Source organism: Genypterus blacodes, unplaced genomic scaffold, assembly GCF_046128005.1.
Source record: "Genypterus blacodes isolate CSIRO-AG114 ecotype Tasmania unplaced genomic scaffold, CSIRO-AGI_Gbla_v1 ptg000019l_1, whole genome shotgun sequence".
Taxonomy (NCBI): Eukaryota; Metazoa; Chordata; class Actinopteri; order Ophidiiformes; family Ophidiidae; genus Genypterus; species Genypterus blacodes.
Window position 1 is genome coordinate 3,709,502 of NW_027466832.1, and position 13,325 is coordinate 3,722,826.

Sequence of the window (13,325 nt, forward strand, 5' to 3'; positions counted from 1 at the left end):
GCTTCTCCTTAAAGGGAAACAAATCACATAAAAAAGAAACTCCTCTGAACACATGTGACAGAGACAGAGAGCTTCCCGGTGAGCAGGCCATGTTCTTGTTCCTATTAAAAGGTTTCAGGTCTCTGAGCATTTGTGAGAATCGGAGTGTAAAGCTTTGAGATTCATGTACAAATCCATGCAGTAGGCAGGTGACATGCAAAGACTGAGCCATTAGCAGCGACACAACACGTAGGAGATGTGTTCCCTGTGCAATATTAACGCAAAAGCATTGAAACAGTCCATCACAGCACCAAGCAGGAGCGGTTGAAATGTGTTTTAGTGAGGCATGCATGTGTTTCCAATGTTGTCATCACAGCGTCTGAAGCTGGATAACAACAAAGGAAACTTGTGAGTAAGAATTTGACATTTTTTAATTTGTAAAACTTGATTTTCACCTACATGTTTCTATAATTCAAATTCAGGAACATACTGAATCACATTGCATCATCATATCCTGATGCATTGTGTCCTATCACACCACACTGTGCCAAAGACAATTGTATTGTATTCAATTTCAATTTCAATTTCAATCTACTTGTACCTTATTTTGCCTGTTTTACCTCAGGGTGTACAAAAAATACAACAATATCAATAATAATAATAATACAACCTTCCTCCTTTCTCTCTCTCTCTCTCTCTCTCTCTCTCTCTCTCTCTCTCTCTCTCTCTCTCTCTCTCCTTTCCCCCCTCTTTCTGTATAAAAAACAATCTCCAAAATGTCCTATAACTGCCCACTGACAAATGCATCAGTTCGTAATGTATAAAGATACAGATGGTATAAATGTAAGAGATAGAGAAATTCATTATTTCATTGTTGAATCGTGGCAATGTTGCTATAAATCCAAATGTAAAGTTTGTCACTCTAACAGGGCCAGGCTACATTAAAGTGAACCTGTCTGTGAGTAAACAAACCACAAACAGGAAATACATTTTTATTTGAGTGAAATATTAATTTGGGAGTAAATGATGAGCTTTGAATGGAATCTATTGTCTTTGTCCAAAAAGCAGCCGTGCTCTTAGTGCACACATGTATTATCTAAGGGAGCAGCAGTGCAGGATGTTACTGTGATACACTCGCTCCCTTAAACAGGTCCGATTGCAGCTATGAATCGTCCTAAAAAATTCATAAGATCCATTTCACAAATGACCAAGCCAAGCATGTGCATGTATCCAAACAGCAATGAGAGAGAGAGAGGGAGAGAGGGAGGAGAGGGAGGAGAGGGAGGAGAGGGAGATCTATAGGAGGAGCTGCTGCTGCTGCTGCTGGATGAAAGGAGAACAAAATGACAAAGATTTATTCTCAGCCACGATCAAATATTTATGCTGAGGCATTCAAGTAAAGTTACTTTTTGTGTTCTGATTTAATGAATGATTTGAGCGGTTGGCGGCGCTGGGAGGCCCAGATGATGGGTTTGCTGAAGCCTGCACTAATGCCCATCCAGGGGTCTGCGTGGTCATATGTCACACTGCAGCAGCGTCAAAGTAGAGTAATGCAATTGTGGGGATGGCAGCCATTCAGGAGTGTGTGTGTTTGTTAAGCACTTCCACAGCCCCAGAGGTCTGCATGGGCTGAGGAGGAGATGGAGAGAAAGCCTGGAAATCAGCTTTCTTATAGCGTTGTCAACTTTACAATACTACAGAAGGAAATGATTCTTTGATGGGACCGTCTTTTGTTACCTCCATCCATCAGGGATTAATATATTAATCAGGCAACAGAAGACTGAATAATTAGCTCGGCCTCACCCAGATCTGTTACCTTTTTATCCCTCAGTACGGTGCCAGTGACTCTGTTATAGAGGAGCAGCTCTGTAATGGCAGCAGCAGCAGCAGCAGCAGCAATGGGACTGATTCAAAATGACAAAGCCGGAGTCAAAGGAAATGGATCCAGGCTGAGCTGTTACTCTCTCATTCCCCCTCTGGCATCGTCTGAAACATTAATGACTTCAAGGAGAATCTGATCTGGGCCTCTTCACGCAGAGTTTTACCTTTATTCTCGAACAGTCTACACAACAAGAATATAGTGTGGAAGAAGGAAGAACTGTTAATTTGTTACGCAACTGCAATAAAGTACATTACACTTAAAGCAAACAGCATATTAGTGAATATTCATATTTTATATAGTTTGTTATATTCTGTTAATATTGTTTATTGTAAATTATATTTATATTTATATGTGTTGGTTATATTTATATTGAACAAAGTTTTTAAGTTTTAAAGGAAAAGCAGGGGTTGAATCAGATGAGCAGTGTGTGTGTGTGTGTGTGTGTGTGTGGGGACAAAGTGCCAGGAGACGTCTATGGCAGGTGAAACACAAATTCAAACACTCGAGTGAACACTTAAGCAGATAAAGAGTTTTTTAAAAAGGCCTAAAAGCCTCCATCACTTCTAACAAGACATCCGTACCCCAAACACGGTGTGTCAGCATCTTTAAACACTGGAGAAGAAGGGAGATGACAAAATCGTTTTGACAGCAGTCCACATGTAACATCTCCCACTCATCCACCTCGGGGGAGTTGCCGGGCAGCTTTACCGCGCTGCTAGGGGGGGGGAAACCAGGCCCTGTGTGTGTGATAGCAGAGTGAGCTTGGCTGAGCTTATTGATCAGTCAGACAGGGTGTCAGTCTCCACAGCTCAGAGATACAGCAGGCAAGCAGCGGTTTCCTGTGTCTGTTAAGGTGTCTACTGTGTATGTATTGATCGGGAACAACAAGACACTGGGAACTGTCATCAAAATGCTGATTTACAAAAGGACGAGCAGGTTCTTGTGAAGGCCGGACAGTGGAGGCAATATGGATTTGTTGATGCGCGACACCAGACAGATGCTGGAGCTCAGGAGAGGCTGGTGCGTCGGGCCTTTGTCTCACTCTGGGAGGCTTTCAGCTCAGAATACACGGAGACATAAAGGAGCATTGCACCATGTTGAAAGACGTGATGTGCACAGCTTTTGCCAGAGAACAAACAAATGTTCTCCAAACACACTCAGATCTCACCCTCATCCCCCTCCCTTCAATTGTTTGCTACAAGCGCAAAGCTTTTACAAAAAGGGGCCAAGGTCAAGATTTTCCCTTGTGAGACCACCGGCTCCATTAGCTCTCAGTTCACTGGGGTCTCTGTCTCACCCCTCATGCTATCCAAACTCTTTCCACACAAATCCATAGGCTGTTATTATGCAACAAATATCGCCAATATTTCAGTTTTTTTGTTTGTATCCACCAGATCAAAAGCTGTGTATGACTGCGTGTGACAAATAAAGGAAAGGAAAGGAGGAAAGGACTCAAAGCAGTGGTCAGAAAAGCAAATCTGAGCTGATCTTTGAATTTAAATATTAAACTCATGGGTGCAGCTGAGGAAGCAGGCGTGTTGTTCAGATGGAGCTCCTGGGGGACGAGCCTGAATATGGCAGTTTTTCTTGACATGCACAGCTGGGGGTGTTTGGGGCCGTACAGGAGAGGCTGCAGCAGTCTGCACAGGCCTCTAGGGGAAGCTGACCCCATAAACAGTTCACTTAGACCCTCTTGCTCTCTAAGAGGCCACAAAGGAGATACGGAATAGGAAAACAAGCTGGGAAAGCTCACTCACATCATATAGCTGCTTGTTTGTGTCCTGCATTGCTCAATAAATACTGCAATCTGCTGGGACAGGCGTCTTTAAAGGACGTATCCATGTAATCACAAAGAAATTGAAGAAAAGGATTGAAAATTCAAATTGAAATCCTAAACTCATCTCTGTTTCTGCTTCACACACAGTCACACCTTTGTTTCCTTGCCCTCCAGCAAATAATATATAAATAGATATGTGGTATCAGTGACCTGAGTTATGCCTCTAAACACTGATCACTCCCCAGCCACTGACTACACACACAAATCACTCCCTGTCTAGATTAGGGACAAAGATTTCTCAGAATATACATGGGTGTTTATATAAAAAGAGGGTTTTACAATTCCTACAATTCAAATGTGATTCCTTCCTTGTCTAAATGCTCTCAGCAGTCCTGGATCCTTGTCATCCAGACAAACAGCGCCTCCCTGAGGTCTAAAGTGATCACTGCTCTTAAATGAGTACAGCCACATTGACTGACAGTCCTTGCTGCTCTGGTCCATCTCACCATAACACAAAGCCACGCCCCTCACTGCTGACTCCTCCCTGTTTTAAACACGTTTGTCTGTTGCTGATTTGCACTGTACCAGCTAAAATAATAAGGATTCCATTCACTTAAATACAAATTTGTACAATTAAAATACATCAAATATGCTCCTTTATTGCTATTTTAATTTGCTGTGTGTGTGTGTGTGTGATGGTTTTGCTGTGTTTCGGCAACTGCATTAGCAATTTATGATTGTGATCCAAAATGGTATTTACCTTAGTGTTCCTCCCTCCGAGCGCAGGGATGGCTGTCAAAACCAAACTTCATCGGCCAGCAATTAAGAATGACAAAATCAGGGACAAACATGGAGTGAGTGTGTTTGCTTTGTGGCTTTTGCCTGAAGCTTTCATCAAACAGCAATACACAGAGCAAAGCCAGCAGGCAGATGTTGGCTAAATCCTACCGTTCAAACACGCTCGTCTCTCCATTCAACTCAAATCAGGACCTGGAGCTCCTTTACTAAGGCTTGTCTGTCAGGAGCAGGATATCAGTGATTGTATTTCTATTATATAACATACACACACACCAATGCTGGGGATAAAGCAAAGATCTAACCCTTTGTGTTTACACAGAGGAGCAATATGTTATGGTCATTAGGTAATCATGGTAAAGCATTCTAATCCCTCTGCCTCTCTGTAAAGCTGCTGTCCCCTTCAGTCTGACACATGTAGGAAGTGTCCTGGCTGGATTTACACTCATTTGATAATAAACTGACAAATCACAATGGAGCCCTGAATTCTAGGAAATTCTCATTTAAAGGTCCATGTTAAAGGACCTTGCATAGAAACAGGGTGAATATCATGTCTGCTTTTATTTTCTGGGAACATTGTGCTCTGCTCTGATGCTCTGGATGAGAAGTAAAGCCAAACTGTTTCATCCAAGCACGGGAACTGCATCGTTTTCATGCAATTTTCTTTTGTAACTCTCTACAGTCTGACTTTAATGTAGAAAATGAATGGAAAAACAGTAACAATATTAAACATTTCAACATGTTTTGAAAATGGGTAAGTTCTGCAACGTGTGTGTGTGTGTATGTACCTTATGATGTGGTCTTAAAAATAAATGTGAGCTCATTTTAATATACAAGTCATACGAAATCTCTAAAAAATTAAATCTAATCTATCTTTCATTGCTAATTTAGAGCAATAAAAGAAATGCATAGAAGCTGTGCTGTGGTAAACTCCCCCTACAGAACTATTTAAATGTACATATATTGTATGTAAATCATTGTTTGGATGTATTGCCAGATCACTACATTCTATTGACTCCAATCCCAAATCTGTGTACAGGTCCTTCAAACGTGTGTCCACCTCCACGTTGTGCTTTTTTTCTTTCAGACTAAGGAAGTGCCACTCAAATGGAACCTTCCAGACACTTCCACTATTTTCTATGAGCACACAGAAGAGGTTTGGTTTAATCCTATTACCTCTCAAGCACAAAGGGGAGTAAGAGGTTTACGTTAGGGATCCGTCCACCGTCTCTCTCTCTCTCTCTCTTTAGCTTCATGTTTGGCCAAACGCTGTCGCTGACCCGGCTCTGCTCACTGTCACACTGGGTTTTGCTGGGTTCCCTTGTTGGAGGATGAAAGTATAGATTAATCTATAATAGGATTGCCAGTGAATACTGAGACAGTGATAATGAATGTGGATCAGATGAATGACATCATCCAAACATGGGTAAGTAAATAACAATATTCTATATCACTGAGATTCAATTGACCTGATGCACACTAACAGACCGGGGGGCTTAGATGCTGTAAATGTTATATGTTCTTCTTTACATTGTTAAGCTTCTTCCTTTTTTAAATCACAGTGAAATTAAATTGAGAGCTCCCTGATGCTCAAGTTTGCCTTGTATCTCATGTCAACCACCCTCAACGGTCAAAATTATATAAAAAAGGAAAGTACATCATTTGCAATCTTGATATGGCAAATACACAATATATTATTTATATTTCATATCATATTTTAGACATTTTGGATTGGCAGTATACATAGGTAACAGTAGAAAAGTAGCCTGACTGTTTTTTTATTAAGATTGGCATCTCAGTTTTCAAGAAATAAACATAAACATTGATATGTGCAGTATCATGCAATGTGAAGAAAAACAAATGTGGATCCAGATCCAGATTAACAGATCTGCTTCCAACAACTAATCTACTCCTCCCTGATACAAGCTCCATCTGTCTAATACTTCTTTTTGAAATCACTGTTTATATATTTGGCAGACGTGGATGAAAACATACAATAATGACACTTAAACAGTGTAAAGGGGCAATATTTTGGGTCAAAGCTGTTATGATGCGTCAGACAATGTAAAGGAAAGCTGAAACTGCTAACACCATTTTACATTTAGAGAGAAACACCAGAGGAAGATCTGACACCACAGGACTACCAGCAGTTCACACATTTTGGACAGGCCTGTCTTGCCCAGGATGAGAGTGAAAAGCTACTAAAATTCCTTCAGAACGACAGGAACCAGGTATTTATACTTCATTAGTACCAGAACTAACAAATACATGAATGTGAAACACTGAAGAGGATGAATGACACCCTGTAAACATGAGGAGTGCGATGTGGTCACGGTGTGGCTTCCTTCCAGCGGATACATCTAGTGTCCATTGAAGCGAGAAGCAGCAGCCACTGCCTAATATGCTAATCAGCTCGTGTCTGTTAACCTTTTAACCTAGAGGAGTGGAAAGGAAACCAGCAGATATTCACTTAGACATCTCGCTCCACTGACAACCCATCACGTTAGAGACTAGTGAGAGCCCTTGGTTGGTGCATCACTCCACGCCTCCCAAAGTTTGTGGACAGGACATTTAGAAGTAATATCACTCCTTCTTGCTGAGGCTGAAATAAGCTCATTCAAAGTGAATCCTGAATGATTAAGTTCATTCAACATGCAAAGGAGGAGCAGCTGCGTGTATGTTTTTAATATTTAAACTTCCTTTGATTTAGGGGATTGTGAAGTCTATGGGTTGTGGTCTCTTGGCGTCTCTTACAAATGAAGTGGTTGAGAAGCGGAGGAGTCGCGATCACTGCCAGGCTGCCCTCACACACCTCACCAAGGTCAGTACAGACAATTTATCATGAGATACAATATGTGCCACATTAGACAAGTAGAGGTAGATGATACATGCCTTAACAACTACAGGTCCCGGAAGAGATGTAGTGCCAATACACACAGTTCAGAGCGACAACTATCATGCAAACAGGACAGCAATATTTTAGTTTCTATACTAAAGCAGACAAACAGTGCATTTGTATGTGATTCTGCCTGTCTTGATGTTTAGACATGCAGCCCTGAACAGCTCCTGCATAGTTTGCTTGAAATAATTGAAGACATCGATCCAAGTTCCATCTCTGAGACCATCGTAGTTGTTGCTCCACTTCTTCAAACAGGTAACGCACAACTGTTGATGTGTCATTACAACCAAATCACACATTGTAAGCCAAGAACAGGGAAAGCAAGCATTTAAAAAAATGCATTATAAGTGCAAATATAATGGAATCCCTTGTACAATGTGTTATAAGCTTTCACAATGCTTTATGATTTATTACAATAGCCATAAAGCATTTCCCACTTGATCCAAATATTGGTCGATGTGTTAATAATACTAATTCAATGACGTTGGTGTAATGTAGTGTACTGGACTTCAATGCAGCAGTAGCAGTTTGTAGATCTTTGTCTCCCCCTGGTGTTGATGTCATCTCACAACAGCCTTGTGCCTCCAAAGTGCTGCTGGAGGGCCAGACGGCCTCTGTGGGCTCGGCTCTGGTGGCCCTGCAGAAGCAGATGTCCCGGCTGCCGGTGCCTTACACCAGGCAGCAGGAAGCAGCCGATGAGCACGGCCTGTGCCGCTGCTGCGCCACCCTGGCTGCATTCATAAGGCCCTTTGTGGAGGAGGTGAAGAGGAAGGATGGGATCGGTGGTGAGGAAGAGGAGCTGAAGGCAGAGCTTCTGAAGTTGTAGGTCTTTTTCCTCTGTGAGGGTTAATAACCTTGGTGCTGAAGCAATGATGTGATTCTGTTATTGAGTATTGAGCAACAACAGTGTGTCAACAGTGGTCTCTCCCTGCAGCTGCATGAGGAGCTTGAAGGAGCCTCTGCTTGGGGCCCAACTGGACCGAGGCAGAACTGATTCACCGCTGTGGCTCTTTGCAGCAGAGATCGTGGTAACAGCAAGTTCTCTTCTCTTTTTACATCGGATGTCGTAAAGCCTTTTTTCGATCTGACAATCCCTGTGTGTGTTGCCAATCCCACAGGTCACACTACATGCAATTCAGAAGCCACTCTATGATTTCTTGCTCATCAACGTTCTCAAGAAAAGCACCCAGATGGACAACAGTCAGTTCAATGAATCCAGAGCGAGTTTGGCTTATCTGACATTTGTCCAGTTCATAACCATAGACCAGTTTCCAGCTGTGTTCAGGTAAAATGTCTCCGTAAAACTTTAATGACTTTAATGCAAGAGAGCCCCGTATTTATATGCCTTCTCTCCCCTGGTGCAGCCCTGTGTTTCTACTCCAGTGCAACATGGACTCCGTCAGTCTCTTGCTCAGTAGGTATGCTGCTACGGAGTGAACACGGCTTTTGTTTTAAACCTTCTTAGCCCTAATCAAATATTTCGTCGTCTTGTTTCTGTGACAGCAAAAATGAATCATACATACTCAAAGGACTGGTGAGTGCATCAGTATAAACTACTGACTACACTGATGCAAACAAAACACACTATTTGTTGGATACAACTGTGTATTTTCTCTTAGGCACTACATGCAAAAAGTATGGAGATTGTGCAGGACAGCAGCCTGCCAGTGGGTCTGCTGGAGCTGAAGGCTTTCTCTACTGGACTACAGGTAAGACATGTAGTCCATGTAGCATGACAGCAGCCTTAATGAATGGATCAGAACGAAGGTATCATAATTCCAACAGCTAGTAATTAACCCAACATTTGACAGATGAAATGATCTTGTGATGTTCTCTTATTTGCAGAGTTTACAGAAAGTTCTCACTGACTGCCCACTGAAACATCTGGTAAGCATGTTTATCCTTGCTCAGAAGAATGGAGACCAACTAACTCAAATCTGTTTGTGAACTTGCCTTTGTGTGATCACTTATTTTTCCAGAGAGAAGCTGGACTGCAGGTTTTCCAGCTCTTTATTGATAAATTAGACGCTGAAGCAAAGCACAAGTTCTTCAGGTGAGCATAGGATCATATATGAAGCCTGTGTTGTTCCTTCATTTGCTTGCTTGATGGGGTTGTTTCTACAGAATTCTAAGGACAGCATGTCCGTCATGCAAATGTCCTTCGTTTAGTGGCCAGCAGGAGGAGACTGAGCTTTCAACCTTCCTCAGATTTGAAAGCTCAGACTGGGGTGAAAATTCTGTAAACGCAATGTGGAAGTCATTCTAAATGTGTACTTTTGGTGGAAATGTGTTGACTAATCTGTCATTGTCTCGTACAGATGGATGTTAAAAACCAGCAACCACTCTGGAGTAGATGGTTATATAATAAAGAACATTAGGAATGAAGTGGATCGCGCCATCAAGGTGAGATGTCATAAAGACAAAGCTATCATTTGGGTTCAGTTGAGTCATAACCTTCTCTTGCACAGTAATTCAGAGGACGCCGCCCTTATGTTTGATTGTTTACTTGTTTGTGTAACTGTACTAACTCTCTTCTAGCTGGGAAACACCAGCGAGTGGTTCCAGGGAGCAGAGTTTGTCACGTTGTTGGGCACGGCTCTGTGTTTGCCACAAGGTGCTGAGACTGATCTGCTCCACAGTATGGACAGGTGAGCAGCATGTCAACATGTTTCAGTTAGAAAACACACTTTTTGTGTGTGTTAAAGTTATTATCATTGTGTGAAAATCAAACCCAGACAGGATAATGCTGGCACACATGCATTTAGTCAAACTCTTTTGCATTATATGTCGTGACAGCTCAGCAACCTGAGGCAAAGAAAAACAATGTTTAATGCAAACACAGCAATTAAATGGATGAAGATATAAATGTCAGCAAATATTCACTGAGGTGGATAAAGAGGACGCTATATGTCTCTGTCTCACCGAGTCTGTAGCTGTGCTGAGCGAAACCCAGAGGAGCTCACTGCATCAGTCAAGTTTGCAGTTTGAGGCAAAATAAATAGAAACCAATGGCTGCCAAGATCAAATTAAGCTCTTACATACTGTGTGTGCAAAATGCCAGTATATCCAATTTGGTACAGGAAACTTATAAACATATAAACAGGTTCTTCACTCCACAAATCTGCTGACAGCTTCGCATTGTGACATGTTTGATTGTGCATTCTGACTTGGTGAACTCTACATTCAAAATAAAACCCATATTTCATTACAGTGATAGATTCAGTGTATCATTAGAATGCAGTTGGATGTGAAATTGACACAAATAATCCACTTAAGATCCAGTGAAGTCACAGATTTCTCTGATGTGTGGTTTCACAGACCGAACTGGTCTTAGTCACAGGGATCTCCTGCAGAGTCACACAGCTCAGTAAATGTGAGAATCATGACTGAGCCGATATAACCGATCTGTGTGTTTCTGCAGGATAATGGAGAGTCTGAATCTTCTACGCTTTCTCCTTATTACAAACAATGAAGTGAGGAGCAGCGTAAGTAAAGGAAATGTAAGTCAACACTTGCGTTGTTCTGTCAGCCAGTGATGTCAATGCTTAACACAGATGATCTACTCCTGGTTTCAGACAGACGGGTGGATAGAGCTGTGCAGGATCAAAGACCAATACCTCAAAATGCTCCGCGTGTGCATTAGCATGTCCAGAGCGTATTATACAGCAGAACTAAAGAGCCTGAGGGAGAACCAGAAGCTCAAAGCAAAAGGTATGCTGCAATCACTACTGTGCAATAAAACAGCAAGCCAATAACATGGCGGGCAGTGTAACATAACATTGACATACTGTATTGCCTATAGAAGCGAGAGATGCAGCACGATCCACCAAACTGGTGAAAATCATGAGAGTGAAACATGACAGCGAGTCTCAAATGGCCCCCGAAGTCCAGCACCAGGTACGCTAGCTGCTGCTGCTCCCTGGTGCTTCTCACAGTGCTTAGGATTTTAGCATCGATAACACGAGTAAGCTGACCTTCTTTATATGACACAGGTGTTGCAGAGTGCATTGGTGACATTCGACCTGATGGAGAGCCTTATCTTCCGTATCGAAGAGATCGCAAAGGAAAAGCAGAAGGCCATCGACTAAACAGATCCATTCAGATCAATGTGTTCTTTCACAACATCTTGTTTTACTTATAACTCAGTGTGTTTGACGAATCAATAAACATTAAACACACCAATATAAAAGCAGAATCATTTTGTTCAACTGTACACCTTGGTAAAGCGTATTAAATTAATAGTGACTTTACAATTAATTCAAAAGGAGTTGTTTTAACTTGAAAGTCTCTAAAGTCTGTCTCCGAGCATCTGCCACACAGGACTGTTTTCAATGATGTGGGCCCGAGCCAAAGACATCCGATCCCAGATGTTGTCGACATGGGGCTTACTAGTGGCCTGCAGATAAGGTTGCCGTTACTCTCTTCAAAATATCATAAAACAGCCTTCATAAATGACCTAGATTCAGAAAAATATATTTATACGCCTCTTTAGTCTTTACCTTGGCAATTGTCAACATTCCTTTGACAGTTTCTTCTGTGTTTCGCACAGGAAGGATCTTGAGGTTGGTGTCAAAGAATCTGACAAAGAAACAAAAGAAGGCAGTAATGTACGATCAAGTTTTCTATGTGAGCCAGAATTGTGGCTGTATTGATGTTTGTGGAGCAATAAAAGGAGGCTTATGTAATAATACTGTCTGCTGCACAGTCTACCTGTGCTGCATGGCTGACAGGAGTTCCAGCTCCTTCTGTCCATGAAACGGAGCATGGAGAAGGAGAAAGCAGTTGCGGTGAACATGTACGAAATCCTTGATCTTGTCAAAGAGTCCTGAGCCCTCATAATGCTCTGGGAGATCGTGTGGGTCCACCAACAAAAATGCAGTGCCTGGACATAAAAGTTAGAAATGAATACAGTTATTCAGTCTTACATATAAGAACTGGCAGCTTTAATAACAATGCATTGATATTTTGTCATGTGACGGTACAGAACACAGCAGCTTTACCTGACAGAGGGAAAATAAAGGCTCCAGGCTCAATGCTGTCGGAAAACCTGATGCGGTGCTGCTGAGCAACGAGCATCTTTGTTGTAACATCCTGGCAACAAAACAAAAAAACGATTAACTGAGCTTCAAATACATGCCGTAAAAGTCAGTGGTAACTTGTAGCCTTGAACAAATGAATTGATGAATATTTTACTAACTGCAGTTATTTTGAAACCTTGCAGGGTTTGACCTAAAACCTACACAGATGCACGTCCCCAATCTGTGGTTATCGTCATAGTAAAGGCGTCCTGTCCATCTCTAACGCAATGAATGAAATCAAGAATTTGATCATACAAAATATTTTAATCCTTCAATCATGTTTCACTTCCTGTGAATGTTTACAGTAAAATATCACTAAATTTCGTTGCCTACATTTAATCTTTTTCTGAGTTGATTGAAGTCAGTCTTGAACTACTTGTTGATTATGTTGTTGTTGATAATGATGATGATGATTGTTCAGCAGATAAGTTGAAGAATGTATGGAATGGCCCTATTGAACGTTGGAATGTTCTTAAACGTACAAAGCCCATGTTAAACAAACAAAATAAAAATACATTTTTGAGGAGTACATACAACAAAAAAAATGTTTTGTTATTAATCAAAAAACGTCAATAAATATGAACTTTACTTGGCAATAAAAGTATTGATACAGCAAGTCAATTTGGCGGGCATTTTCTTTTGATAACAGTTAGCTAACCAGTTAGCACACTTTAACTCACACTGTTAAGATAAGATACGATAAGATAAGATACCAACTGTCAAAGAGAAACCTATGGAAATGTAAGCTTTACCTGAGGGGATGTGTTGGTTATAATGGTCGTTTTCCACAGCGTACTAGGTTCCTTGTTTGTTGCCATTGTTGGTTTGGAGGGAAAGTTTTTGTTCAGCTGATGGACATGTTACAGGAACAGCGCGAGCCTAATTAAACAGGGCTGCGTTCCATTTAGCTGTGAC

The 13,325-nt window shown here is 41.5% G+C and overlaps 2 protein-coding genes across 3 annotated transcripts; one reads left to right on the forward strand and one right to left on the reverse strand.

Moving 5' to 3' along the window:
- The first annotated feature begins 5,595 nt into the window (after nucleotides 1–5,595).
- Nucleotides 5,596–11,520, forward strand: LOC142991444 (glomulin-like). 2 transcript variants are annotated; one of them, XM_076141606.1, is made up of 18 exons: nucleotides 5,596–5,859; nucleotides 6,539–6,664; nucleotides 7,144–7,254; nucleotides 7,479–7,587; nucleotides 7,923–8,154; nucleotides 8,267–8,360; nucleotides 8,451–8,617; nucleotides 8,697–8,750; nucleotides 8,836–8,866; nucleotides 8,952–9,041; nucleotides 9,178–9,219; nucleotides 9,312–9,385; nucleotides 9,651–9,735; nucleotides 9,871–9,980; nucleotides 10,754–10,832; nucleotides 10,908–11,043; nucleotides 11,135–11,229; nucleotides 11,325–11,520. In XM_076141606.1, the coding sequence occupies exons 1-18, from the start codon at nucleotides 5,821–5,823 to the stop codon at nucleotides 11,418–11,420; spliced, it is 1,770 nt and encodes a 589-aa protein (XP_075997721.1). In that variant the 5' UTR covers nucleotides 5,596–5,820; the 3' UTR covers nucleotides 11,421–11,520. The 2 variants fall into 2 exon arrangements, with proteins under 2 accessions (XP_075997721.1, XP_075997722.1); XM_076141607.1 differs by having other exon boundaries at nucleotides 10,754–10,817.
- Nucleotides 11,521–11,608: 88 nt separating this feature from the next.
- Nucleotides 11,609–13,228, reverse strand: cunh1orf146 (chromosome unknown C1orf146 homolog). Its single transcript, XM_076141608.1, has 5 exons — nucleotides 13,163–13,228; nucleotides 12,333–12,423; nucleotides 12,043–12,214; nucleotides 11,832–11,910; nucleotides 11,609–11,728 (listed from the first exon to the last, which is right to left on the reverse strand). The coding sequence occupies exons 1-5, from the start codon at nucleotides 13,226–13,228 to the stop codon at nucleotides 11,621–11,623; spliced, it is 516 nt and encodes a 171-aa protein (XP_075997723.1). The 3' UTR covers nucleotides 11,609–11,620.
- Between the last annotated feature and the right edge of the window lie 97 nt (nucleotides 13,229–13,325).

What these genes read in the sequence shown, in the direction of transcription:
- LOC142991444 (XM_076141606.1), top strand. Translation starts at nt 5,821, where the DNA reads ATGAATGTGGATCAGATGAATGACATCATCCAAACATGG. An exon ending in CATACATACTCAAAGGACTG is followed by an intron (nt 8,867 to 8,951) that starts GTGAGTGCATCA and finishes ATTTTCTCTTAG; the next exon opens with GCACTACATGCAAAAAGTAT. An exon ending in AAGTGGATCGCGCCATCAAG is followed by an intron (nt 9,736 to 9,870) that starts GTGAGATGTCAT and finishes ACTCTCTTCTAG; the next exon opens with CTGGGAAACACCAGCGAGTG.
- cunh1orf146 (XM_076141608.1), bottom strand. Translation starts at nt 13,228, where the DNA reads ATGGCAACAAACAAGGAACCTAGTACGCTGTGGAAAACGACCATTATA. An exon ending in CTTTATTTTCCCTCTGTCAG is followed by an intron (nt 12,215 to 12,332) that starts GTAAAGCTGCTG and finishes TTTTATGTCCAG; the next exon opens with GCACTGCATTTTTGTTGGTG. An exon ending in CTGTCAGCCATGCAGCACAG is followed by an intron (nt 11,911 to 12,042) that starts GTAGACTGTGCA and finishes TTTCTTTGTCAG; the next exon opens with ATTCTTTGACACCAACCTCA.